The 27,798-nt window shown below is 35.7% G+C and overlaps 1 protein-coding gene across 1 annotated transcript in view; it reads right to left on the bottom strand.

Annotated features, from left to right (window-relative positions):
* Window positions 1-16,414, bottom strand: part of LOC104467888 (tau-tubulin kinase 2-like) — a 65,018-nt gene extending 48,604 nt beyond the window's left edge. Inside the window, 5 exon segments of the mRNA XM_010081857.1 lie at window positions 2,700-2,804; window positions 5,054-5,194; window positions 6,227-6,300; window positions 12,025-12,172; window positions 16,316-16,414. Coding sequence (XP_010080159.1) covers window positions 2,700-2,804; window positions 5,054-5,194; window positions 6,227-6,300; window positions 12,025-12,172; window positions 16,316-16,384 — 537 coding nt within the window. The 5' untranslated portion in view covers window positions 16,385-16,414.
* Window positions 16,415-27,798: the final 11,384 nt, after the last annotated feature.

Genomic DNA, 27,798 nt, shown 5'->3' with positions numbered 1-27,798 from the left:
TCATTGTGGTGCAGAGAAAAGAAACTGAGAGCAAAGAAAATTTCACTTAGTTGCATTGTACTCTTCCAGTGGGCACCAGAACCGCAGGGAGAAGAGAAATTAATCTAACTGGAAGTGAAGCAATATGAGGAGCTGGATGTAGAAAGGAAACCAGAGAGAAGAGACAAAAAGAAAAGATCCACACTAGAATAAGCACAGGCTTAACGGAAATGCAGAAGGGTCCAAATGGATGGTTGAAAATACCAATAGCCACCAGCACATACTTCAGTCAAATACTGGAATAAAACCATGGATTCCAAAGTTTTACAATTCCTCTTTTTATAGCAGATCTGAAACAAGAACACCTTCTCACACTGAAGTTGTATGAAACTCTGCTGCATTCCTCTGTCTTTGTACAATGTACTGGAATTAACTAAGAGTCCAATGTTGGGTAGCTTAATGGTTTGATAAACTTCTCATTTCCTCTTTGTTTCTTGACCTGACTTCACAAAATAAAGCAGTCTTCTTCACCATAAGGCCCTCTGTTCAACTTCTTGTTTGAACTTCAGTCAAGTGAATACTACCTGTATCAACAAGAAGATTTATACTATAAAACTGATGATAATTTATTCTTGTAATTGTCTTTTAGTTTCAGCTCCCTTGACAGTCTAACTTGCATTTTGTCAAAGAACCACACACCACCTTTCTTCACTACCAGTCTTGAAGCTAACTCAGTTTTTTATCTCCACCTGTTGAATTGTATATGCTAGCCAGTGGTGCTGACCAATAATTTCTGGAGGGAAATAGAGTCCTGTCATAAACTTTTCTGCATTCAACAGTATCCATATAAGCCTCTTCTGTCTTTTTGAGTTGAACAAACAGATTTATGGCCACCAGGAATTCCTTAATGTTGGGGGAAAATACAAAGCTGCCAAAGGACTAAAACCTGATACTATAATTTCCAAAACTTCTCTTCTGATTCTCTTAGAACACATCATGGAAATTCAAGGACTCAGGGATGACATGTAAAATCTCAATGGACTTGATTGTTTCTGTGGAACTCAGGTATACAAAAAATCAGGCTTATCATAAAAATCTAATAATCAACCTTAACTAAGGAACAGGTTCTTACCAATAGAGTACTATGTTTTTTGGAGAACATGCTTTTACATTGTTCCAGGTTATTTGCAGTATCTGCTGAAGAAATCTAATGAAGTTTAGAAGAAGGATAGCCTTAAGGAGAAGCACATAGCACATTTAATGAAAATATTAATAAATTCTATTAGTAAGCAAGGCCAACAGTATGGTTGCTATCTATACAAGAGCCATTTCTGACTATTAAATACAAATAAAACTTCTGTCTTTTTTTCCCCTCACTGCCACTCTACTAAAATGGATTACACTGACAGAAAATTCTAAACAGATCAAATTGAAGAATTACTTCAGTTACATTGTAGGGCACTGCAATAAAAAACAAAAGGCAAGAGCTGAATTGTTATAAAAGAAAGAATAGCAGAAATATTAAATTCTATGTTGTTATCACCTATTTTTTTTCTGAAAATACTACCATTGATGTGTGTATATATATATATATATACAAAAATTACAGAATCTTGGGAATTGTCTTCTCTTCAAAATTGCAAGTCAGTTAGAAAAACATTATAAGCAGCCAAACATACAGAACGTGACAAGAACACTGAGAAAAAAAAAATTTAAAACTACTTAAAATGTTTAGCTCACCTTTCCAACAGCAGCAGCCGCTCTGTTGGTCTCCCCTGCTCTTTGCTTTCATTGCAGTGTCCAGCATTATGGCTGAAGGAATAGAGTACAGCAGAACCCCACTAATTTACCTTACTAATTCACATACCTCATAATTTGCACACAAAAATTTGCCACTTTCCCAACTTCTTAGGTAAAATAAAATTGGAAATCCTGTAGAGGTGGCTGCTACTGCTCAAATCACATCACAATAAATATGCTACATAGTATTGACTAGTACATTATTCAGTATTACCATCAAAATGTACACTAAACTAGTTTAATTAAGAAAACACATTTCTTCAAAGCATCACCATGTACCATGGCACTGACTTGCTCATATTCAAACTTTGAAATTAACAAAAGGACTGCCCGCTAGTGAATTAGGGAGGCTCTACTGTATTTAACATTGTCATGTCCTCATTGATACGCTTTTATCTATAATCTTCTTCAGACTGCATTGCATGGGAATATAGCAACTACACTTAACTATGTCCTGTTATATATCATAATTAGTGTCCTATCACTGTTTTAATTATTCAGACTTTCTCTTTCAGAAGATTGTATATTCAGTTTAGTGTTTGACTTTTTTCTCCTACACAGATTTTTTTTTTTTTTAATGCAATATATAATACCAAGTGAAATTCAGCTCTGGTGTATTACTCTTGATATTTAATGAAAACCTATCTGTTGCTTGATTCTCCAAACCAGGTGATAGATTATCAAAAAAAAAAAAAAATTGACAATACTTTTGCCTCAAGCCGAAAATCAGAAACTGATTCATTCCCAACTGCCAATCTTTTAATATAATCAATAAACCACATGGCATTTCTGATCCGGGATGATGTTTGTCAAGTTTAGATCAGTTACCAGTTCAATGCAACTCCCATACTTCTTCAGAAAAAAAGACAACATATTTCTACATTCAATTAATCAAATTGACAACTGCGAAAAAATCTTACTGGTCTGACATCCCCACATGAGTTGGTAAATTGCCGTGCCAAGCCAAAATCCAGCATATAACACTTCCTACAGGTGCTAGGAAAACGTCCCATTGCGAAGTTAGACTAGGAAGAAAAAACAAATACAGATAGATATATAGATATAGATACATACACACACACACATTTCAAGATGTGCACATATTAATACAGTAACAAAATCATAGAAAATCTACATTCTAATTCTCTATCCTTCCTTGCATATTTTCAGTTCTACTAAACTCCCATTAAATTTGAAGAAAACGTTTTTAAGAAAATCAGGCATCCAGCTTCGCATATCTGAACAGCAGCCTACCTGGTCCGAAGAGATAGCTATCTTACTTTGTCACTTAGAATATACTAATTTTTAGCAAGAATTTTCCAATCATGTCATCCACTCACATATTTAGATTTGGACATTGCAAAAAACTACCAACAAGTTCACCTAAACAAATGCAATAACATCATATATACAGAATACAGAATAAAGGGTGCAAAGTGCCTTTTCCTTTTCATGGGAGGGGGAAGAACCAGGTTTAAAAACAAAACAAAACAAAACAAAACAAAACTTCAAAACAACCGTAGAGTAAGAGCTGGAAAGTCAGTGAGGACTTACGGAGGTAATATTCTTCAACACGGCTAGTTTGTGATGTTTGAACATGCTGGCTATGTGGGTTCAAGTCTCTCCCCACCAAATCCCTTTAAAATGGACTACGCGATATAAAAAAAGATAAAGCTACAAACAAGTTCTGTGAAATTGAATTGAAACTACACATCTGAGCAAGCTGGAAGCTTAACACAATTAACTCTAGAAAAACTACTTTTCTTTTTCCATTAAGTGAAACAGCAGTACTATTCTAAATAAATTTCAAATTCACAGCTGCTTCATTGTCAAAGGTTGAGGGTAAAAACCAACTGAAACCATGAATTGAAATGGGGGCAATCAACATTATTTTTAAATGGAACAGAATTTCAGTATTGCCTAATTCATCACAAGGCAAATAACCGACCAAGGATTTCAAGATTTCAGCTCAGCACAAAGCTTGCTCTAATCTATCTAGAAGATTACATAATAAAAGATAAAACGGACTTGTATTTTCACGCCAGGAAAACTGCATGCTAGAAAGCAATCATGCTTTCTTTTGCACAACATAGCTCCTAAAGGGGAAGAAAAACTCTTTTAGGTAGATAATACATTGCCTCACACTGCTACTTATCCTGGCTCAACATTTAATTTTCTGGGTTTTTTTCCATCCCCTAACAGCATTCTCCATTTCCATCCTCTCGGAGCCCACAGACTTCAAGATACAGCTAGATAACAAGACATCCCCAATCCATCCTGCCAGCCATGAAGGAACACATTTGCCATTCAAAACTTGAATTGTTTTTATCATTAAAATCTTGTGCTCCATTTAACTCCTTCTCACCTATTTCACTTGACATTCACTGTCTCTGTGTCCTTTCCCTATTAAATGAAGTCTTGGGGATGGATCAGGGAGAATCCAAGTTTTATAAAAAGTTGCAAGGAAGAAGTGATGAACATAAAAAAATCCCTAATGCAAATAAACTTATCAGAGGTTTTATGTAAACGTCATTCAACTGACAGGAAATCCAGTCATATTTGCATCTATCAGAAAACACAAGACTTGCATATTTTTTCTCATTTACAAATTTTGAAAGTTCAGAGCTCTAATGATATTTTTAATATAGAGCAATATTAAAAATAGCTGATGCAATTTCAGGGATAAATTAAAAAAAACAGAAAAAATAATAAGAACAAAAGCATAATGCTATCAGGAAGACACTGTCTTCATAGCGTTTTGACAACACTCATTTTATGAGAATTGCACAATAAAGCAATTGAATAGTTTTCTGTTACAGTCTGTCTTTTCCTTCCTTGTTTGTTATATATATATTGAATACTAAAAAATTGCTATTGAAGAGCTTATAAATACACCCTACAGTTAGCACCTATTCTCTTAGATTTATAATGTGAAGATATTAATTACCATTAGCCAAATTCACTATATCATAATCTCATGACAAATATTCTTAATTGCATGATGCTACAGGTACGAGTTGGAAGTTTCAACTACAGAAAATTGCAAGGAGGCCTAAGTAACTGGACACAACGATGACGAAGACCGAAGTTACTACTGTCGCAATCCAACACTAAGTAATATTAAAAAATCTGCCCTATCTGACACATAAACATTCAGTTTTCTGTCCCTTCTCATTTTTTCATTTTAACATCTAGTATAGAACCTATTCTTATGTATGCAGCCATCTAATCACCACATATTACTTGCCTGTTTTGATTTAATGGGCAGACTTACCGGTTTTATGTCCCTGTGAAGGAATCCCACAGAATGAATACTTTCAATAGATTCCAAAATCTGCTTCCCAAGTCGCAGAGTGGTACTAATGGTGAATGTTCCTCGAGACTGGCTCCGACGCAGGTCTGCCAAGTTCCGACCCTGATCAAATTAAAAGGACATTTTCATAAAGAAAACACTAATGCCAAGATTCACAGATAAATAAAGTCTTCCTACTTCTTTTTTAGCTGTTCATGGTTAACCACATAATACTCTCATTACCTATTTTCATATTCAAGGATAACACATCTCACCTAAACTCAATGAATATGTGTCCCCAAGTATCTCCAACATTAAATTTAGAATCTGTTTTTGAAAATATGAATCTTAGTATCTTTCTACTCCTAAATATCAGGGACAAAACTAATCTCTATCAGAAGACTAGTACATACACTACTAGTTAATGTTCTATCTGTGTCACTCCTGAAAAAAGGCCACAGAGAAAATGCTTACAAAGACATCTCTACACTCACCTCTTTAAGGAAAAGTACATAATTTATTAAACTATACAGCATATCTTAGACGACCTAACCAAACAGATGGAAAATATACTATTCAAGAAATGCACCTCCATGGCATCACAGAACTGTTATCTGTCAAAATAACAGATGGCCACCAGTATGAACTAGAGAACACTTCTTTTTCCAGTATTAATTTTCACCAAGGTGATGAAGGACAATAATCCCATAACTTTAAATGCTAATCACTCATTTTAGCCCTTTTCACAGGAAAAAGTCTTTCAGTAAAGTGAATTATGTGTTTTCTTTTACTTGCAAAGGGTATTTTTTCACTTTCATCAAAAAAGCCAACAAAATGCACAGATTAATACATTATATCTTAGACCATCTTCGAGAGAAGACTTCAAAAGAACATGAATTAGCTCAAAAGACATCACAGTTCACTCTTTCAACAGTCAGGTCTTTCTGAGGATGCAAACCTTCTCCTTTCTGAGAGAATTATGGAAAGGGTATCAAAAGATAAAGACACAAGTTTGCTCACTACTATGCATTCATGATCTCTGGATTTGTTTTTTTTAATTTGTCACCCTCTAAAATTTTACTGGTATTTTCACACATGCTTAGCTGATAAACCAAAACACACAAGCAAACTTTGAGCTGTGTTTGAGATACTGACCTGCAACTGCATGACCACATAGTTAAATCTGTCATTCCTTCCACAACCAATGAATCTACAGACATGATCTTTTCCTGAGACAAAAAGAAGCAAATTAGCCAATAGTAATGAAATTCTGTGGTTTATTCATTTAAATACTAAGCAAATTACTGGAAGAGAAAGTTATATTCCTTTAGACATCTTTAATAAACTAAGTCCCCCACACCCACAGTTCAACAGCTGTAAAACCAACGTCAGTTCTACCCCCAATTAAATAAAAGTTTTCTCCCATAAAATATGCAGCCCTACCACAGCTATCACTCTTCCATAAGAAAACATGTATGGCAACATGCCCAAATGTCCACAAATTTGAGGCCTTCTGGATTGGGAGAAGGTTGTTTTCTTGCAAAGCTGATGGCTTGTTATATGCAGTATTCCTAGCCACCATTCGTCTTTTTATATAAACTGCAGCTGCTATGATGAAAGAAAACAGTAGTCGTTACCTGCAGGTCACATTTTGTATTAAAAACTACAGAAAATGTCATTCAGCTAATCTGATTTAGGAATATCTTGTTCTAGAATATGGTCTTCGCTGTTTAGCTACAGAAGACAAATTCAGCTCAGGTACACTGAAGCACAGGTAAAAGAAGTGTAGCAGTCAAAAATTCATGGTTTAATTTGAGCCAATTTTCTTTAAAGCCTCCTTCTGTCCTAGAAGCAGACTGTGGAAGAGAAGAGGGCTGGTCAAAAATACTGTCCTTACTATCCTGCAGTCATAAGTCAAAGCATAGGATTTCCCAGGTAAACAGAGAAAAAGGCAAGCCCAAGACTGCGGTAGGGGAACAGAGGGGAAATACAGACTCATTGTCATTTCGGTATCTTTGTTCATCGACCTGGAGAGAAGCTGGGACCCCTTACAACCCCACTCTACCACAGAGCAGGGAACTGCAGGGTTTAAGTCCCTCAGGCTTCACCTTTCTTTCTGACACCACAGAAGCTGCAGCCAAGAGAAAGCTGATGACCTCAAGTGGCCACTAAAGCTGTGTAAAAGTTGTGTCACCTAACGTTTCTTTAATGAATTTCTTTACCTTTAGGATTACCAGAATGTCATAAATAGAAAAAAAGAAGCGAGAGGAGAAAAGCAAATAAAAAAATAAAAAAGACATTACTGCTAGCTACAGATGTGGGGGGACCTTTTGTTACTGCTCATAGCTCCATCAAAATCCTAAAACTTGGCCTTACAGCTTCTGAATATTCTCACTTCACTTGACAAAAGTGGTTGCCTCTTTATTGCTTCCCCAGGAAGCTCCTGGCCACATACAATTAAAACAGATAGGCCCATTTAAACAGAGAAAATGGTACAGGTTTCATCAAAATAATTTATTTTAAGATAATCATTTTTAAAGGAATCTCTACAACTTCTGCAAATACATAAGTGCTAAGCTGTAAGTATCACTGCTTTTCCTCCACTTTTTCCTTCCACCCATTTGTTTAAGACAGGCAATATTACAGATAGTATAATTTTATGAAGAAAAAGGATTTGCAGCAATTTGTCAAGATGAAATTTTGGATATTCATTGCTGCAGTTTCCAGTTAATGAATTCTCATCTCAAATATTTATGATTCATTTTACAGCCACTATGGTTACGCTGAAGGAACATCTTCAGAGAAACATATATTAGTCAGATTTCATCCGACAAATTCAGTAAATATCCAAAACTCATTTTGGTCAGAGAAACCCCATTTTAACTGGAGCAGTAACTCCAGTTGCATGGTAAATTCTCTGGAAACTAACTTCTATAAAAATCTGAGGGAACAGGAAAGGGCAGAAGTAGGACCTGTACACCTTATTCAAATAGCACAATCCTCCACCACTCCAATGTGGCTACATGCACCTACTACACCTTTGCAGATGCCTTCAGTTCCTTATCCCTCAGTGAGAAAACAGTATTTTGTCACACCCGTGAGCTACATGTCTGGGGAGCAGAGGGAGAAGATGGTAATAGGCTGCAGTGAACAACTGTGCCCTTGAAAAGCTTCCTGGGGAGGGTACAAAGCCTATACGCCACTCCCCAGGCTGCAGCGTATCACTACGGCTAGCTTTGCAGACTACAGCAGATGCAACCCATCACTAAATTATGCTAGAGAGCTGCAAATGAGTGAGGGAGAAGTCTGTACGGTTGTGTGAGACGGAAACCAACTGAGTGAGTCTCACTTTCACTGAGTGAGATGTGAGAAATCTGTCTTCTCCCATCTGACTGTGGGAACAGATGGCCTAACAACATGATTAAGAAAAACAACCATCTGTTGCAGCAAATTTCCTTTAAAAAAAAAAAAAAAAAAACCACAACCAAAACAAAAAATCCCACAGCTTAAAGAGTTAAACAAACAAACAAACAAACAAACAAACAAAAAACCCAAACAAACAAAAAAAAAAATCGAAGATGCAATTGCTGACTAAGCTATAATAAATGGCCATATCAGGGAACATACTCCTCCTTCATAATTAAGAGAGAAGTCACATAACTGCTCACATATTTAAGCATGTTTTTCTAGATCAGGGTCTTAAAAGAGGTTCTTTGAAGTTTTTCATTGTTCTCTGTACTGCATACTTACAAAGTTATGATTCATTTCAACCCCACAATGAATGACCACACTGTTTTAATTTTCAAAATTTCTGAAAGCAAAACATAATAAAAAATTGTACATCCCTGCACTTCTGCCAACAGCTATTCTCATTTCAGTTTCACACTTTCTGTGAAATAGGATTCTAACTCAGAGACACTCAAAAGCACGTCTATAACCTTGAGACTCTGCCTAGCTCTAGAAAAGACTGGAAGACCTCTTTTGCTGGATTGAGACATATTACACCAGTTAATTTAATTCTTTCCTAAAAGTCTGTTTCTTCATAATTTTCCCAGAAATTCTACATGATAATAAATATATTAAAAAAATAAAATAAGATCCACACATCAAGAGAATTCTGAATGACACTGTCAGCTCACTCTCATTACATACTATTCACAGATCAAACTTTCCAAATATTTGCAAGAAAAAGGACTTCCATAACAATTACATTCCTTCCTCTGATTCACATCCAAGGTAACTAGAACACCTTGAAAGTAAGAGAACATAAGCCCTTTGAGAAAAGGATAGTAATTATATACATACAGATAGATATACACACACACACACACACACACACACATATATATATATACACACACACATGTACCAAAAAGGGATAGAATAACAAGATAAAAGTTGGTCTCAGAGGATGTATGCTATTAGGAGGTGTTACAAAAATATCCTAAAAGAACTGTTTACAGTCTCACCTGCTCTGAATCTGCATGAAAAAAAAAAAAAATTCATCAAAAAAGAGAAAAATTTCTACATGGATCTTAAAGAGTCAAAGACACGAGTTGTTTTCTACTCTCATTTTTGTCCATTTTTATTTATTTTCTCCCTGCTTCAAATTTTTTGCTTTTGCATACTGAAAACTTGGGAAGGCAGAAAAATTAATGGAAATGGCTCCTAGCAGCCAAAATTTTATGCAAAACATAAAATGGTCTCTACCATAATCTTATTTAGCAAAAATCCTTTAAGTATGGATAAAAATGTATGCATGTAAAAATTCCATATCCATACAAATTATAAATCCCAATATATGCGAAAGGTTCACCCTTGACCCATCTCTTACTGTAGTCATCTTCCTGATTATCTGCAACGTTCCCTAATTAAACCAGAGCAGTTACACTGTAATGTGGAATTTATACAGCAACGACTAAAGGTCACCCCTAGAGTTACTATCATGGAATCACTGACTTCTTTTTCTTTTTTTTTTCAACTGTGCAGGAGAATAATATGAGATTAAAAAATAAGGAATAATATTTAGATTCTCTCCTCATACAAAAGGTTGTCAAGAGAGCTCCTTCTAAAGATCTCATACAAAATCAGGGTTTCCGTCATATAAAAACTTCTATTTATTGTTTTCTCAGAGAAATAATACTGAGGAAAATAACTGGAAGATCTTTATTTGGATTATACATTATTTGGATTATTTGCTTCAGTGGATCTGTTGCTCAGGTGTTTCATATTCTGTTCTTTTCATCTAGACAGCATTTCCCATGATTCAGTAGAACCAAAGACTCTTCTGCAGGAAGACTTGGGTTATTAGAGGAATTATGCTCCCAAAGGAAGACTGATAAGAAAATTATCACTTCCGTCAGACCCTACGGCAATTATTCATAAATCAATTTTTTATTATTTCAGCAAACATCTTTTGCTTTCAAAAATATTTCAAAAGATAAAGTAGTTTTTACTACAAAAAAAAAAAAAAAAGCATTTTTATAACATCTTAACTCAAACTTTACTTAAATTCACTGTAGAGAGTTATAAGGAACTCTAGTTATACAGTCACATATGAGGCTATATTTTTACAAATACATTGGTATTGTATTGTTCCTAAATTCCAATATTTTATTCCAGTTTTTACTATTTTTCTTATTACTGTAGCTGCTTCACCTATACCATTCTAAAGACTGTTTTTTATTAAAAATAGAATCAAGCTCAGGTGTATCAGCAAAAAAACCTCAAAAATTAATTAAAAACCCAGGAGTTACAGAGTATTTGTTTCTTCAAAACTAACTATCTTTCAGACAATTTGTTTAAGACAACCCCAATAAATGGTGTCTAAATTTACAATTGCTAATACTGAAATTTACCATTCATGTCTGGACTAGAAAGTCTAAAATTCAAAGCAAGCTAATATGGAGTCCCTGAATCTCCTTGCTCAACTATATAATACCAGACGTTTTTGTGAAATTATTTTAAAACATATAAACAAAGGAACAGTTTGTTAACACTGTAACATGTGACATGCTTGCCCTCTGAAATCTATAGAGGCTGTCAATTTCTGCTACAATGTGACCTTTGCAGCAGATTGGGCAGCACCACATGTCATGCAGATTTTGTTTTATTCAAACGAAGAGTTTGGAAAAATCGGGCTGCTTACAGGGACAGATGTATTAGTCAAAAACATCCAGGTTCAAAATAATTTTTTTAAAGAAGAAAGTCCCCCATTAAACTGTCTTTTTATAACCTTATGATGTGAAAAGCAATGAAGAGAAGCCATTGCATGTATCTCTGCATTGATAGCTTCAGACATTAAAGTATTTAAAGGTACATCAAAAGTGACCATTCAAAGCTCTAATGCTGAATGGTCAAGAACCTGAACCCTAGATGTATTTCAGGACTCTACATGCCCATAATTTTTTTTACAAGATACAGTATGTTAAAGTTGTTTTTTTTGTTTGTTTGTGTGGTTTTTTTGAAACACATTTCCTATGTCAACATTAGAATTATTCCTGGCAATAGTTGCAAAGGCAAAGAAATACAAGTATTCTTATCCTGGGTGCTATGTGAAGGACCCGCAAATATTCAATGCTAGATAGTACAGAAAAAAAAAGAGATCATTTTAGAAGGGGAAATAAAAACCTCAAAACAACAAAAAAGTCTAGAGCAAAAAAGGAGAAGATACAGATCCAGAATTAACTAAAGTTGAGCATAGGTTTTGCAGCAATTTAATTTTTTTGTTGTTCTTTTCATTTTCATGACATCCTGTTTCAAATAAAAGGTTCATTGTAGCAAAAATTTCAGAAGCTGAAAGAGATTCTATTTCACTTTTAATAACCATTTAGCAATAGCCTGCAGAATATGTGGAAGGTTTACTCAAACTATGACTAAATAGAGATTATAAAGATTTTTTTAAGAAGATACACTGACGTTCTACTTCTGGCATATCCAGTGTACAGTCCCACCTTGCAATTTCTTCAACACAGCTACTTCCATTTTCAGCACTTGCTTTGGTTGCTGAGCTGATTCGACCTTCAGTGCAACATTTTCCCGAGTAAGCAAGTCCAGTGCATCGTAAATTTCTCCAAATCCTCCACCTCCTATTTTCCTCAACTATATTGGGGGAAAAAAAGAAAGAAAACATATTTAAAAGAGGGTAGAAGAAAAGAAACGAAACAAAGCATCAATACTTCTTTGTACTGCCTGCTAATGCTGTTATATTACTAATAGATTTTAAAATAACATAATTATATCCTTCAGTACATAAAAGAGCTACTGAATAATCTACAGAGGTACAGTTAAACACAGTATGGAAGAGAATCCTAGCAAAACAAGTTAATACACCTGATCTCCATCTGCACTAACCTTCTTGTATTTAATACAATTGAAGAGTGCACTAGCATTCCCAGCATTAATCTGACCGGAGTCAGCATGCTGAATAAAGTCTTCCCTCAAATAGTCACATACTACCCAGAGACCTTCAAATACAAATGCACAGTGACATTTTTAAAATATGCCATCTTCTTCTTTTTTCAGAAATACGCACACTGAATACAAAAAGTATAAAGGTTCTTGGACTTACTGAAAAAAGACAGCATTTTCTATTATATGCAGTGACTTACACATAATAGCTAAATCATAAATGATAAGAAATGGCTAAGACTATCTTTGAATATATATTTTTAAATGTTACTCACATTTACTTATGATTCACCAATACTATTCTTATTAACAGACATACTTAAGAAACTTGCACCACTGAAAGTTTCATCTGTGTTAGGAAGAGTTAAAAGAATGCTCCTAGCATATTTACTATTTTTCACTATATTCAGAGCAAATATTAATAGTTGTGTTTTCACTCTGCTTTAAAAGTTCACAGGGAACAGAGACTCGTCTGGTTTTCAGTATCAAAAATGTCAACGTTATTTCATGTAATACTTTCATACGTTTAGGCTTCCTGTAGCTACCACTCTAAAGCTGATAAAAGAGAAAAGGAGACAAAAAAAACTTACCCTAAGAAACACACACTATTGTATTTTTAGTATATTTTACCTGAAAGAAAACTGGTATGGTTTTCTGCATGTCATCTGAAAACATAGTTGCTAAGGTTATATGACTACACTGTATCAAATGTCATCTAAACATTCTGGGGATCTAGAGATCAGCACTATGCTGACCTATCTTCAGATTCTGAAAATAAATCTCATGTCTCCTAATCCAGAATATCAGCCATCTGTCTGAGAATGAAAAACAATTTTTAAAATAGCCTAGGCTAGTAGACAGAAGAAGGTAACAGATAAAAAACTCATATTGTTTACTTGCATTTTTCAAGTCATATCACATGAAATTTTTACTCTGTGTGATTGCAACAATACTCAGTGTTTCATCATGCACTTTCTGTCCTAAAGATCTTTTATCATCGCAAGCAACTGCTACTGCAGTATTCTTAAGATGAGGAAAATATGGTCCAAGGTATGTTGCATTATCCACATTACACACTTCTGGTTAATTCATTGCCAATTTTAAAAAGATGCATGGGACAGACAGCACACTGCTTTTTCAGAGCTACAGAACTAACCCACCTAAATACCTCCTTCTAGGGCAACATCTGTTGACTGCAAATTCACATGTTCCTTTTTTTTCCACCAAGCTCTCCTCCGCAGGCTCTACACCTTCTCTGAAGCTGCATAACATGCATCCTACCAACACAGGCTTAAGCCTGTTACTCCTTAACCCACACATTTCAACAACTTAACAAGTTCAAGTACAGAGTATCACAAATCCTGAATAAGAAGTCTGTGTCTTCAGATATGACTTGTTGAAGGTACTACTCAGGTAAGAGTCTAGGGTAAACTCTGAAATAATGACACAAACCATGAGAAACAAAACCCTTTCAAGTCCAACGAAATACTCAACATAACTTGGTTACATTCAGGTGTATTTAATATAAGCAGAGTGTTAGTCCTTACTAGACTAGAAAGGAAAGAGATCTGTCATCTAAATATTGGGAAAAAACTCTTCCACTCCTATCTCTTTGTATGCTTCAAGTCTAAAGAGTACAATTTCCAACATGTTTTATCTTGGTACTTTTGTTTACACTGCATACTGAATGATGTTCTTAAACCTACCTGAAAACACTTATCATTACAATCAAGTCTAAGTCAGGATTGTAACAAATGTTTCAAGGCAAAAAAACAGGGACAAGAAAAAGCATCAACAGAGGATGAAAGCAAAAGCTATTAGATACAGAGACCAGTAGAGAGGGAGGGTGTCACTGAGGAAAAAATACTTTATGTTTTTTGTATGCTCACTTTTCAAAATAGAAGCACCCTAAAGAACGTCTAAGTTAAAATTAACATTTAATTGATCATAGCTTTTAAAAATCTTTGTGTCCACAAATTCTAGGTATCTTTTCACTATTTCAGAGGCCAAGGTCCTGAACAGCACAAATGCTGAAAACTGCATTTCAGCTGCAAATCTTTACATAACTTCTAGAACGTCTACTTTTTTTTTCTTAAACTTGTTACAACAGAATACTCTCTTGCAATCATACTACAGAGCTGCCGTTCTTCAATGGGGGAAGAAAAGCAGGATACTGGGAGAGTTCCACAAGGAACAATCAGAAGTACTACTGATAATTAGTATCACTGTCACCAAAACTTCAAAGTCCACTGGTTTATAACACCTCATCTTTCTACACAATGAATTTTTAAGTACTCCACTGCTTCAAGAACACTAGCAAAAAACTTCCATACTTCATAACCTAAAAGAACAGTTTTAATTATATGTGTCAAGCACTAAGGAATTTTGAAAATTTGCATTCTATTTTCTTCCACTGGCAGATTGTCCTATGAAATCCTGAATTTAGAAGAAAGTATTACACATTAAATGACATCAAGAAATCCTCAATGTTTGATACAGAAATTACGGAATTGAAGAGTTACCCACAGACAATATTTGTCACTCATCTATCTGTAATACTTAATTTGGAAAACATACAAGTTAAAATGTATAATCACGAGATGAACAACAGCCTGCTCTCAAAATCGTCCAAATGACACTGACCTGATCATAATTCTTTACTACATAGGAAAGAAAATAAACCTGAAGAAAACAAGACTACTGTTGCGCATATCAGACAACCGAGTAGTTTTGTGGATAGTGATATATTAGTATACTTTTATCTATTTATAATGCTATTTTATTCTGTTTGATCTGATTCAAGACTATGCCTTCAGTTTTTACTTCAGTGCAAAACTGAGATGTAATGCAAGAAAGTATTTTACAAATACTTATACTCCAAAGATAGCCGCTCAGGTTCTATTTACACAAAAAGAATATAAAGTTTTCCTACATAAAGTTAGTATCAGCTTCCTGCATTTTTAAATGAAGGATAGGGCACAAGATAGTTGAAATTATTTTCTCTACATGAATTTGAAATGAATGATTAATCTCTATCGTCTATGTTCAGACTCACACTTTTAAATAAAATATTGAAATACAGGAGTAATATAAAGCAAAGAAAGTGCAAAAAATAGTGATTCAGTATCCATTCCCAGCCTACTAAACACACAGAGATGCCCAAAATGTTCTATCATGAAGTGGCTTTTTTCTTTTCTTCTTTCTTTTTTTTTTAATTCTCAAAAAAATCCACAAACAAAAAAATTCTAAAGTCATCAGGGGAGCCTGTTTTTCCCATAAAAAAATAGTTTCAAATGGATACTATTTTCCTCTAGATGTACAAAAGGACACGAACACCAAAAGGGAACAGAGCTATTTATGGTAAAGCCAATACTGGCACACAATCAAATTGATGTAAATCAGCCACGAACAAATCCATGCTACAAAATATAACAAACAAAAATCATTTCTAATTGGAAGAGCAGCAAGGTCCTGAAAAACCTTCCTATAAGAAGTAACAAATCACAATCTGTCTAGTTTCAAGAGGGTGTTGATTTCCAAATGGACTGACATGACCACTGGCTGATTGGATTCAGTATACTAATAGGACTACTCCAGGTGTGCTCTCAACAGGTACTAATCTTTCCTAGGTCCTTACAAGAAAAAAGCCCACCTTAAATCCATATAACTTCTTTTTAAAGTAGGATAAGAGAAACAAGTGGTTTTGTAGTCCTTTCACTATTTAACATAAGTAAAATACAACTCACAAGAATATTGAAACTAATTTCAAAGGGCAAACTGCTTTGTTTTAAAAACGTGCTTTAAAGAAAATGAATTGCAGAATGGCATACTCACCACCTTCCATCTTTCTTTGACCAAGATTCCCACGCTGAGGATGTCAGGCTGCTCCCCTCCTCCACTCATTGCAACCTCCTGACGTGACAGAGCTGCTATGCAACGGCTATGTCAGTAGAAACCATCCAGGTCCCAGGAGTGGCTTCCATTTAACCAGTGACTGCAGAAACAGAGCACAACATGGGATCTCAATGACTAACAGAATAACAAGAAATACAGATAAAGTTGTGATTCTCAACTAGCACTTTAACCAGTTGTGGTATCCCATAGTGACGTATGTTGGAATTCTAGCCAAGCAACTTCCAGTACAGAAAGAAATTGGAGTATATTCCTCTCTTTTTTTAACCTGCTCTCTCTCAAGCCTCCAAGGCCAATCTCACAATACTACTAATGAATGTAAACGTTTTCACAGTTTTCTCTGCACATTTTCTGTGTGCAGTTTCAAATTGCTGTAAATCATATTTAAATTTAATTTTAATAACTTTAAAAATATAATAATTTACTTAACAAATGGCTAAATAATTAATAGTAATATATAATAATAAGCTTAAAATAATAATAATAACAAAAAATGCAAAATAAAAAATACTTCAATCGGAATTGTAATTTCATTTATTGCACAGCATATAGACTATTCCACATTTTACAATGTGTTTCACATAGCTAGGATTACTTATGATTAAATATGTCCAAAGCACAATTTTGATGGTTTATGTCAGGGTACAAATATAGCTAAAGGGAAAAAACCTGGTCTTGGGTAATTTGGTCAGTTTAATTTTTTTATCTTCTGACTTTGGGCAACCATCTCTAAATCAAATCTGATATAGCAATACAAAAATTCATCTTTAGGAGATTAATCCATCCATAAGGGCTCCCATCAGCAACTACTACAACCAGTTAAAAGCTTATTTCAACTATTTGAAGCTTTGCTGGAAATGTGCTTATTTGTTACACTGGCATAATTGTACAACTCTTTGTATAACCTCTCTTACGCAATGATAAGACTCTTCAAAAGTGTATTTGTTTTGGGTTTATTTCTATCACTTCCAAAATAGCATAAACTAAAAGTGAAATTTTTTTTTTCTCCCTGAATCAACACACAAATGGTATACAACACTCTGATTTAAATTAACAGTATTCCCTTCCATGTGGATAAATGCCAAGATTACTACTGGGGCTAAATAAAGCTTTTTTTAAAAAACCAACCTGCTGCTTAAATGATCTGGCTCTTAAGACAGACATTTGTTTGACATGACAGTAACTGGGGTTTTTTTCATAATCTTTCATATTTATTTTTTGTTTTTCATTTATGCCTTTCTTGCTTCAATTGTAAATTCTGACATTTAAACCAACTCCAAAAAAACCAGACCTGTCTGGAAAAAAATTAATCTGTTAGTTGAGGATCTAAATTTATACCAAATTGGAGTGGATTACATCCCTGAAAAAGAGTGTTCATTCAGAATACATAGCCTAAATTGGTTTAATTCAAACAAATGAAGGGAAACCAAATTAAGATTGCATATTCTGAGCAACAGCATTTATGCTGCAATTTAATCAAGCCGAAGTAATCTAATTTAAATTCTTCCAGTTCTGGTAGATTCTCCCCCGCAGATAAGGTGAAAATTCTGAAGAGAACTAACATCATTTATGTGAACACTCTTAACATTACCAACTCCTGACCATAATTACTGGCCTTTCTAGCAGAATTATCATAACACAGATCAGGCCACATAACTTTACCCCCTTCAGTGAATTAGCACTCTAAGAGTCCAAATGATGAAGAGTCCCCAATCTTCACTGGTAACATGTTCCAGTACGTCCCTTGCATCACACCAAGTATGACTTTTTTTTTTTTTTCCATGGGTTAATCTGTCTAATGTTTCTCACCACAGGACTTCCTTACAGTTTCAGAAACCAAATTCCATTCCCAGTAATTTCATCTCATTTAAGCATCTGAAAACATTTTTTAACCTCCTCTAAACTAATAAATTAAGCTTTAAGCCTTCCTTCCTATCCCACGGGTCTTTTATGTGGTCCTCCTTTGAAAATCCTCTCCTTGCTCCACATCCTTCTTGTCGTAGAGACAGCAACATTGAGTCAGTCACCAACACTGAATTACACTCAATCAGACCCATAATTAATATGAAGATTAATTTTTTTATTTCTTTGTTTTTTTCCCTAACTTAAGCCTAAAGCCATTTCATACTTTTGCTAAATCACAACTCTGTCAGATGCTTACCCATCTCCATGCCTGCACTCAGGCACTGCTGCGAGAATGCGGTTTCTTTAAAGCCTTCATTCACAATCTGATCTAAACGGGGTTTCATTGCCCTGATGTGTTCTCCACTGTATAACTGAAAATCTGTTAGTTATTAACGTACTGCAGTGGATAAATGTCTTTATATTCTTTACCTAATAACAGAAAACACATATTCTAGTAGGCACAATTTAGGTTATGATCGCCTTCTCCAAATTAATACTCCAAATTAATATGGGGAAAAAAAAAGGACAGCATTGAAGAAGACTACATTTAAAGGACTTTTGGACAGACAAAAATGTGCATTCTTTGGAGGTGGTGCTCAGGACAAAATTGAAACTGAAACTTCTCTGAATTTTGAGGGACTTGAATTCACATTGTTCAACCCATTCTAAATTCCACAGATGAATAGAACACTCATAAATGTACACACAGTCCCATTTGTGTTACTGAAATACAGCCATATATTGCTTTCAGTGTAGCTGTTTAACAGCCTACAATGCTGTTAAACAATTTAAGAAGCTCCAGCATGTTCTGTATTGCACTGAAGCAGATGAATAGTTAATGACAAACAGTTAAGGTGCAAGCTTTCCCTTACTCATTCAACAGATGAATCCATGACGAATGCAGTTCTATAGGTGGAGTACTGTTATTTTCTGCACAATGAACATTGTTTTATAATTCTCCTAAAAAACTAACAGCCATTTCAATTGCAATATATGTCAAAAAATTCTATACTCATTAACTCCTCAGTTTCCTTATCAGATCAAAGGAAATGCATAAGACAACAGAATTATCACAATTAAAGGCAATTTGCCCTCTGTCAAATTTCTTTCCAAGTGATGGGTCATGGAATAACTAGGACAATGCAATGACTACAGACTTTGTTCCATAAAGTAAGCTTTTGCCAGGGAACTGATCGCAGTATAAGATAAGAACAGGTAAAGGAGGGTTAGTGCTTACATCCAGAATTTAATATTGTACATTATTTAGAAATCTTCTACCCACTTAACTGCTTTTAACTACGTATCACCCCTGCAAAAGACTTATTTAATTTACCCCAATCAAGTATACTAAATGATTATATGCTATTAGAAAACAGCAGTGCAAAAGTTCCAGAAAAAATTAAGTCACTTTTGTAAAAGCTGTTTATAGTTCAGCAAGCAAAGACAATCTTTCTACGTAATTTGTGTGCATGTATATAATTTATTTAGAGATGGCCCTAACCTGAAGCCAATCTCTGCTTACTAGCCCAGCCTTTGCAGATGTTTAAATCCAGATCTAAGGTTGAGAAACTAGCCCAGACAATTTTGGCTGAATGGAGGTACTGTAAGCTTCAGGACAAAGCTAGTTAAGGACAGACACTACTTCCGTTCTACAGAAAGAAAAAATACATGTCCTGTTGCCTCCTCTGTGGAATAATATCAGCCTTTTGCTATTAGGAACTCTCTGTGCTTTTTATGAGCTCTATCTGCCTGCCTTCAGTTCACTTAAGAAGCTAGTAAATTAAATGGAATCTACCAAAGTTGCTTTCCACTTCTGTACTTTCTACTTTTGAGCAGAACAAAAACTTAAAGGAACAAAGAAAAGTTTAACAAGCCAGAAAAAAGAGAAAATCAGGGCAGGAAATGTTCAAAGTTCCTAATTCCACATTTATGGTAAAGTCCACTCCCTTAGAGAGGCTAAGCAGCATGTTCAAATTGGAAATCCTGACACCATAAATGTTTTAAGTGTGTCTATTCCAAACTAGAAAGCTATCCTACGCTTACAATCTGAATATTTTCTAAATACATTCAGTAGAAGGTGGGATCCTGAAAATCATCATTCAGCATGTCAATGAGAAAACTAAATTAAGACCTTGACCTAAATTTCCAACTGTACTGTCTGTCAAGAAAATATTTTTTTAAAAATTCTACACATAACCAATGCCATTTTAGGTTTTCCTATCTCAAGCTCTTAAGTGACAAAATATTCATCACCACTTGCAGATTCCAGGTGCGAAAAGCTCCCAACTGTCTTGTGAGTTATTGCCAAAGAGTCTAGAGTTCCTTCTGGCAACTTCTGCGCTTACAGCTATGTGGTTACTGCAAAAGCGACAGTATTTTCTCAGTTTGAAGACAGATTTAAAAATATAACAGTTTCAATATAACAGTATTATTTTAAAGACACATATTTCAAGCTACCGCACTATTTCCAGTTTGCAAGAGAATTCAGCACCAAAATGTTACAAAAACCCAAGCAAGGAAAACTTTATGGAAGGATTATATTATCTTTTACTACACCAACTGATAGACATGGCAAAACCATCCAAGTTTTGGGCACACAAACCCTTCTTCAAGTCCAAAATAGAACGAGCAACTTTAAAATGAAATTGAACTAGAAACCAATTGCACTGAAGTAAACATCATTATTTTTCTTGATGAGACCAACTGAGATAAAAGGCACTTGATACCTTGCCATAAAGAAAGGGAAGCACCTGGGTAAGTGCATGACAGGGAGAGACTATAGGGTTGTGGCTCCTTTGAGAAATGCAGCATGTAATTTATTACCTACAGAAAATCAGAAATTTTTGCTCAGGGAGAATTAGAATGAGCCATAAAACAAAAACTCTATTTAATCCATGGTATTTTTGCCATGGTATTTTTTAGCTGAGTGAGTTAATTTCCTAATTTGATCTGTCACAGGACCTCACAAAGACGTATGTCAGAACAAGAGAAAGAACGGAAGTTAGCTGTGGGGGACAGTGAAAGGCCAGGCTACTGAGGTGCTTTCAACTCAGACCAGTTGTTCAACTGCAACCTCAGGTTCAGACCCTGTAATACTAATGTGGGAACCAAACCTTTGGAGAGGTTAACTTCACTCCAGGTAACACTCTATTTTTCTCATTCTTTTTTCCACAACTCAGAATGAGTTCCAAATCAAAAAGAGGCTTGTGAAACCTTATTAATTACTCTAAAATTAATTTTAAAACCCTAAAAGTGTAATTTGTTTTAAAAAAAAGCACTGTATTTCTGTGTCTTAGATTCGCTGTAACTGTTGTGGTATTTACAACAAACATAAATTTTTCTATTACAAGAATCTGGTTTACCTGTCATAAAAGTCTTCTTCAAAGAAACTAGTTCTCTGACCACTTACATGAAGTGAAAAATATTTTTAAACATGCAAATGGAAAGTGAGTTATGCAACTGCCTGAATTATACAGTATTACAATACTTATTTTTCAAGACCCTTGTAAAATTTCTGTTGCAGAAGAATTAAGTCATAGTAACATGTGGTTTTGAACAACAATACAAAGACAGCTTGAAGTCTAACAATTAAGACATTTTAAACAGTGACATGGCAATATAATATCAAACTATTTATACTCTGGATTTATCAGCAAAATAAAAATATTTGTTTCCAGTTTTTTAAAATGTTGGAATAGTCAGTTATCTTCTTAGGATACACTTAGAGTATTAATAGATTACCACCAATGTCACTAACTTTTTATACCAAGGAATAACATAAATTGATCCTTCAAGATGCTCCGAAGTATTGCCCTTTCCACTAGTACTATCTATTTCTATTATTTCATAAATCCATTTTCTTAGTAAGGAAAACCATAAACACCCAACCCAGGCATACAACACACAACTACAGAAGGCAAGAAGGCAAACAATACTGCTATTAGCTTCAGAGTGCTTAATCCAGTCAAGTAAAGTTCAGGGTAAACTCTAAATAAAAATGGGGATAACACTTTACTGTTTTGAAAATACAAAAATAATTGTCAGAGGAACTTTGATGAGCTGATCAGATAGATGACATGCAAATAGAAAAACGCTGTCTGCACCCATAAGTGTTCAAATGATCGACAAGGCTGACAGTGGCAGATAAGCAGCCCAGCTGGCAGATCACAAGACTATACTCACTGTCTTGTGTCCAGGCTGCAGCACCATGCATGAAGCGAGCTGGACCTCACTAACAAAAGCTGAGAGTTCCCTTAATATGTCAGTTGATACAGGACATTATAAAAACATAGTGAATAAGGCCTGGCAGTTTGCTAAAAAGAACAGGAGAAAAATAGAGGAATAATCTTTTTTTAATCTGTAATATCTAATCTCTTAGGGTCCTCATCTTGAGGGCACATAACTCCAAATCCGCACCAGTATTGTGGCACAAGGCACTGGCTGTGCACACACAGCTATTCCATCTCCTTAAATACCTGAAGACAGTAGCTCTCCATTTTGCCAATGTATGGAATGAGGTCAGTAACTGCTACACTGAGCAAGGTGACTCCAAAAGAGCCCAGCTGACAAGAAGGTGGAGTCTGAGTGAGCCCACACAGTGCAGAAGGTCTACCAGAGGCTGTACAGGCTTTGGCCTCCTCGATGAGGGGAATGCACAACCATCCTGTCACACAATGCAGCAATCCTTGAAAGAGTTAAGGAGGAAAGATGCACCATCACATTATGGTTTATACAGGAGACACCAGTATATCCAAGGAGGATTGGACTTTCCAGCAGTAGGTCAACAGTGCTAAAGAAGTCAGGCACAGAGAAGACAAAAAACCAGAGACCCTGTGCTGACCCTCACACCAAAACCAACTCAGCACTGATGTAAGCATCCCTAGCACCGGGGGGTAGGAGACAGCCACGTTAAGTGGGCTCTTATGAACAGCCAAGTGACATGAGAGGTGGGAAATGGCTTGGTGCTTGGCTATGTTGAAGGAAGGTGGCACTAAAGTAACTAAAAATAAATATACAACAAGCTATTGCCAGCAGAACAACACAAGCTATTACTTTATCCTCAGTTTGAGCTGGCTTCAGAGAGGCTCTCTGCAGTGCTGTGGAGTCTCTTGTGTTCACAGGATATTCCACAATGATCACATGGGCTCAGGCAATATTAAATCTAGAAGCACAATCCACAAAATCGAAGGAGATGGGTAGCTCTGTCTAGGACTGCCTGACCAGTTCACCCCTAAAAACCATTCATGCTGGGAACTTCTAAGGTACCAGACCAGAGCATGCACTTGCTTTGTAGCCATGGCTGAAGGAGCTTCAAGGAACAGTGACTGAAACTTGAGCTCCCAATCGGAGGCCCTTCAAGGTTTGAAACGGGAGACAGGTATTAAAAAACTGAAATGGAACTTTGGCAAAGGCATATAAAGTTGGAACAAATCCAAAGATATCAACTTAATTTGCAGCAGAAAGGAATTAGGTAAGACAGTAGAAAAGTAGATAGCATGGACAGCTAATCACAAGAGCAGACAGGCTGCATCAGATCAAAGATAGTCCAATCCCCTGTCTCTGACTATTGGCAGCAGCAGACTACTACGGAAGAACACAAGGACAGAGAAAGCATATAATTACACTTTCCCAGAATATTTTCTGAGGATATAGGGAGCTGGGACACAAAACACTTTCTGAGACAAAGATGGCATTTAAGATCTTTCATCTCTGAGTTCATCAGATCTTTTCTGAACCCATGAAAGCTTTTAGCATACATAACACCCTACCACAACTAAGTCATAACTTAATTCCATGTTGTGGGAAGAAGAACATCTTTGTTTCAAATTTATTTTCTTCTAGTTATATTTGAGGTTCACTAAATCTTGTACTAGAAAGTAGAGTTTACAGTTGCTCCCTGTTCACCTCTCAGTCCTACACAAGGAATACACTGCTGCCATATGCCCCCTCATCTATCTCTTCATCTGTTTAGTCTTTCACTGATTTTGATCACCATCTGTGTGCTTCGTCCAGTCTACTACACCCCCTCTGAGATGTGGAGACCAGCATTGTCATTAGGCAATGACTTACTATTTTCAGAGAACCTGCAAGACCTCTAGATTCTAGAGAAGTAAGCTCATCACTGTGTAAAATTTAAAATTATTTTTTTTTACACGAATTGCTTTATGATAATTTTCATATACCATTATCTCAGAGTTGCAAGGTCTTTCTCCAGCTCTTCCCTGTCTGTACTCATCTCCACTAATTTTAAAACATTTGTATCACCAGACTTCCTCAGCTGAAGCATCAAAAAATCTATTAAAATACATATTTCAAAAAATACTGAATCATAACCCTTTTACAAATAAGTTTCCATGTATCTTTCACAAAATGTTAACTTACGTAACAAAAGAAAACATGTCTTGGAGTGGTCACAGAATACTGTGGGATTTTAAGCAAAGTATAGCAGAGACCAAACAACTTATATGCTATTAAACGCATCTCAGTTTTGGTGACATTAATTCACTATGACCACATTTATGTTCTTAAGTAAATATCAAATAGTTTTTAAGCAAAGTATAGCAGAGACCAAACAATTTATATGCTATTAAATGCATCTCAGTTTTGGTGACATTAATTCATTATGACCACATTTACGTTCTTAAGTAAATATCAAATAGTCTCTTATAATACTGCTTTTGCTAAAATCCTGTGTGGCAATTATGTAAAGTTTTAAATTACGCCTACTGCTACAGAAGGAAGTTTGGCTATTCATAAAATACACTATTACAGTAAAAGACTTTCCACCACTAAAATGTACAGGGTTATCAAAAACCACTTAATGTCATGCAATCATACTCAAATGATATCACAGCTAAGTACTGCTACTTGAATTACAACAGCTCTTTAGATTAATAAAAAAAAAAATCAGTACCAGTTTAGAAAGTAGTTTTTAATTTTTTTTGCTATTTACATTGTACTTGCAATTTATACCAGATGACAGAGAGATTCTGATTCAAATTTTGGCAGCACTTTTTTTTTTTTTAACTTTTCTAAAACTGGAGATTCAGTTCACAAAACAAACTCACATTACTAAAACTCCATAGAAGCACAACATTTTTTGCTAATTCTATTCTACCAACAGAATCGTAGAAAAATATCCTCAGCTCTTGTAACCCTCAGAGTAGCCTGCTACAGGATCTCACCCATTCATTCTCTGAATAAACTGAAGTCTGCTCTTCTCAAGTCCAATGCTCATATTCTGTTTCTCACTTTCCTCACTTCCCTTTGGTCTTAACTCATTGTCTCACAATCACTGCAGCCAAGGCTGCCATCAGCCTTCATGTGTGACCAGTCCTTGTGTATTGCTGTATAACAGCTCCAGTAGCGCACTTACGCTATTAAATTCATCCAGCACATGAAAAATTGTCCTTAACACTCCAGACTCCACAATGAACTGGACTAAGGAACTTATCTCTGGTAATACTAACTCCTTCAGAAAAGTTTAGTTTTAAGCTAGCTGAGTTCCCTGATATAAATCACTACGTGGCACCATAAAACCTGCTACCAGGACAGAGGGTGAATGGGTAGAATTGCTTTCAAGGTGGCAGTGCTAGTTTAAAGTACCTACATGTATACATAAAGCACAGCTGGCGTTAGCTTTGTTGGACCTAACTACTGTCAATTTAATTTTCTCCTCTCCAGCCTAGCTAAAAGCCTTGCTTTATGCAATGGACTCTAACATAATTTTTGTCTCAGAGACAGAAGTTATGCCAAAATACTGTTCATTCAATCATTCAGAACCATCTTAACAACAAGAAAAATTTGTGGAATCTGCACTAGAATTTTAATTCAAAAATACAGAGCATATAGACTTAGTCCTCTGTTAAATCATAATCACATCCCAATCAAGTATTTTTTTTTAAATGCCTCACCTACTTATCACCCACCCAATAATTTTTCTCAATAAGACTAAACATTCTTCAGTCAGTAAGTAGTCTTAAGCAAGCACAGAACTGAGCTAGGAGGATTTTAAAGCATGGCATGATTCAATACTGGTGATCATGGGCAGATGAACCTTCAGAGCTGCAAGGATCATGGGTGGCTTCCATGCATTGGTCAGGTGGAAACAGTAAATTCGTCTTATCCATGAGGTCATATATCGCTTATAATTTTCCCATTACTTTATCCTACAGATGCCAAAGAAGTCATGCCAAGCGCCTAAAAAGACGACTCCATTATCCCTGTTGTTATCATGTTACCATGTGACTTTGTCACACAAGGTCAATATGATAAAAAACATACTACAGCTCATTAATGAAAGATATTGATTAGACAAGGGATGGTTTTTCCTCCTTGTATCTGGCTTCAGAAAAGACTTGGAAATGCCTCTAATCATTACACTCAAATAATTCTATAGCTTGGATGCAGAGAACCAACACATTAATATATATCTCCTAACCTCAAGGCTATCTTTCTCCTAATAAAGCTGGTGCAGATATCCAGGGTCAGGTTTTTAACAATGAAAATGCATAGAATGCATTTAGACTCACTGACAGTCAGGGACAGCAACGCTACAGTTTGAATACGAAGAAAATTTTCATCTGAAAATTGGTTTTTAACTCTGGCAGCAGCTACCCATGACAGTGATTTTTATATAGGTGACAGGAGAAAAATTTTAGGCTGTGAAAGATCTGAGCATCAAGAGAAACAAGGTTATAAAGAGCCACAACAACTGTGGTTTTCGTATCTACTTTAGGTTACTTCAGGGAACCTTCAACACTGTGATTTAGCCAAAAAAAAAAAAAAAAAATCTCTCACAAGCAGTGTGCTGGTTTTGGCTGGGATAGAGTTAATTTTCTTCATAGTAGCTGGTATGAGGCGATGTTTTCATTATTGCTGAGCAGTGTTTGCACAGAGTCAAGGCTCTGTCTACTTCTCACACCAATCCACCAGTAAGTGGGCTGGGGGTGCACAAGAAGCTGGGAAGGGACACAGCTGGGACAGCAGAGCCCAGCTGACCAAAGGGACATTCTACATCATATGTTGTCATGCTCAGCATGTAAAGCTGGGGGAAGAAGAAGGAAGGGAGGGACATTCGGAGTGATGGTGTTTGTCTTCCCAAGTCACTATTAAGCATCATGGAGCCCTGCTTTCCCAGAGATGGCTGAACACCTGCCTGCTGATGGGAAGCAGAGAATGAATCCCTTGTTTTGTTTTGCTTGTGTGCGTTGGCTTTTGCTTTACCTATTAAAATGTCTTTTACTCTTCTGACTCTCTCCCCCATCCCATGGCGGGAAGGGGTGAGTGATCAGCTGTGTGGTGCTCATTGCCAGCTGGGGTTAAACCAGGATAAACAGCCACAAGCAATTGCTGTAAACAACTGGGAACACATATGACTCTCCTTCCAGAAATAAGCTACAATGTAAAACAAATGAAAAATGGGACAAGAATTCCTATAATTCTGTTATCACTTGATACGATATTCATGCTTCTTAACATTCTTTCACATTTCTAAATGG

Source organism: Pterocles gutturalis, unplaced genomic scaffold (assembly GCF_000699245.1).
Source record: "Pterocles gutturalis isolate BGI_N339 unplaced genomic scaffold, ASM69924v1 scaffold22186, whole genome shotgun sequence".
Classification (NCBI taxonomy): domain Eukaryota; kingdom Metazoa; phylum Chordata; class Aves; order Pterocliformes; family Pteroclidae; genus Pterocles; species Pterocles gutturalis.
This window is presented reverse-complemented; position numbering and strand designations above follow the sequence as displayed.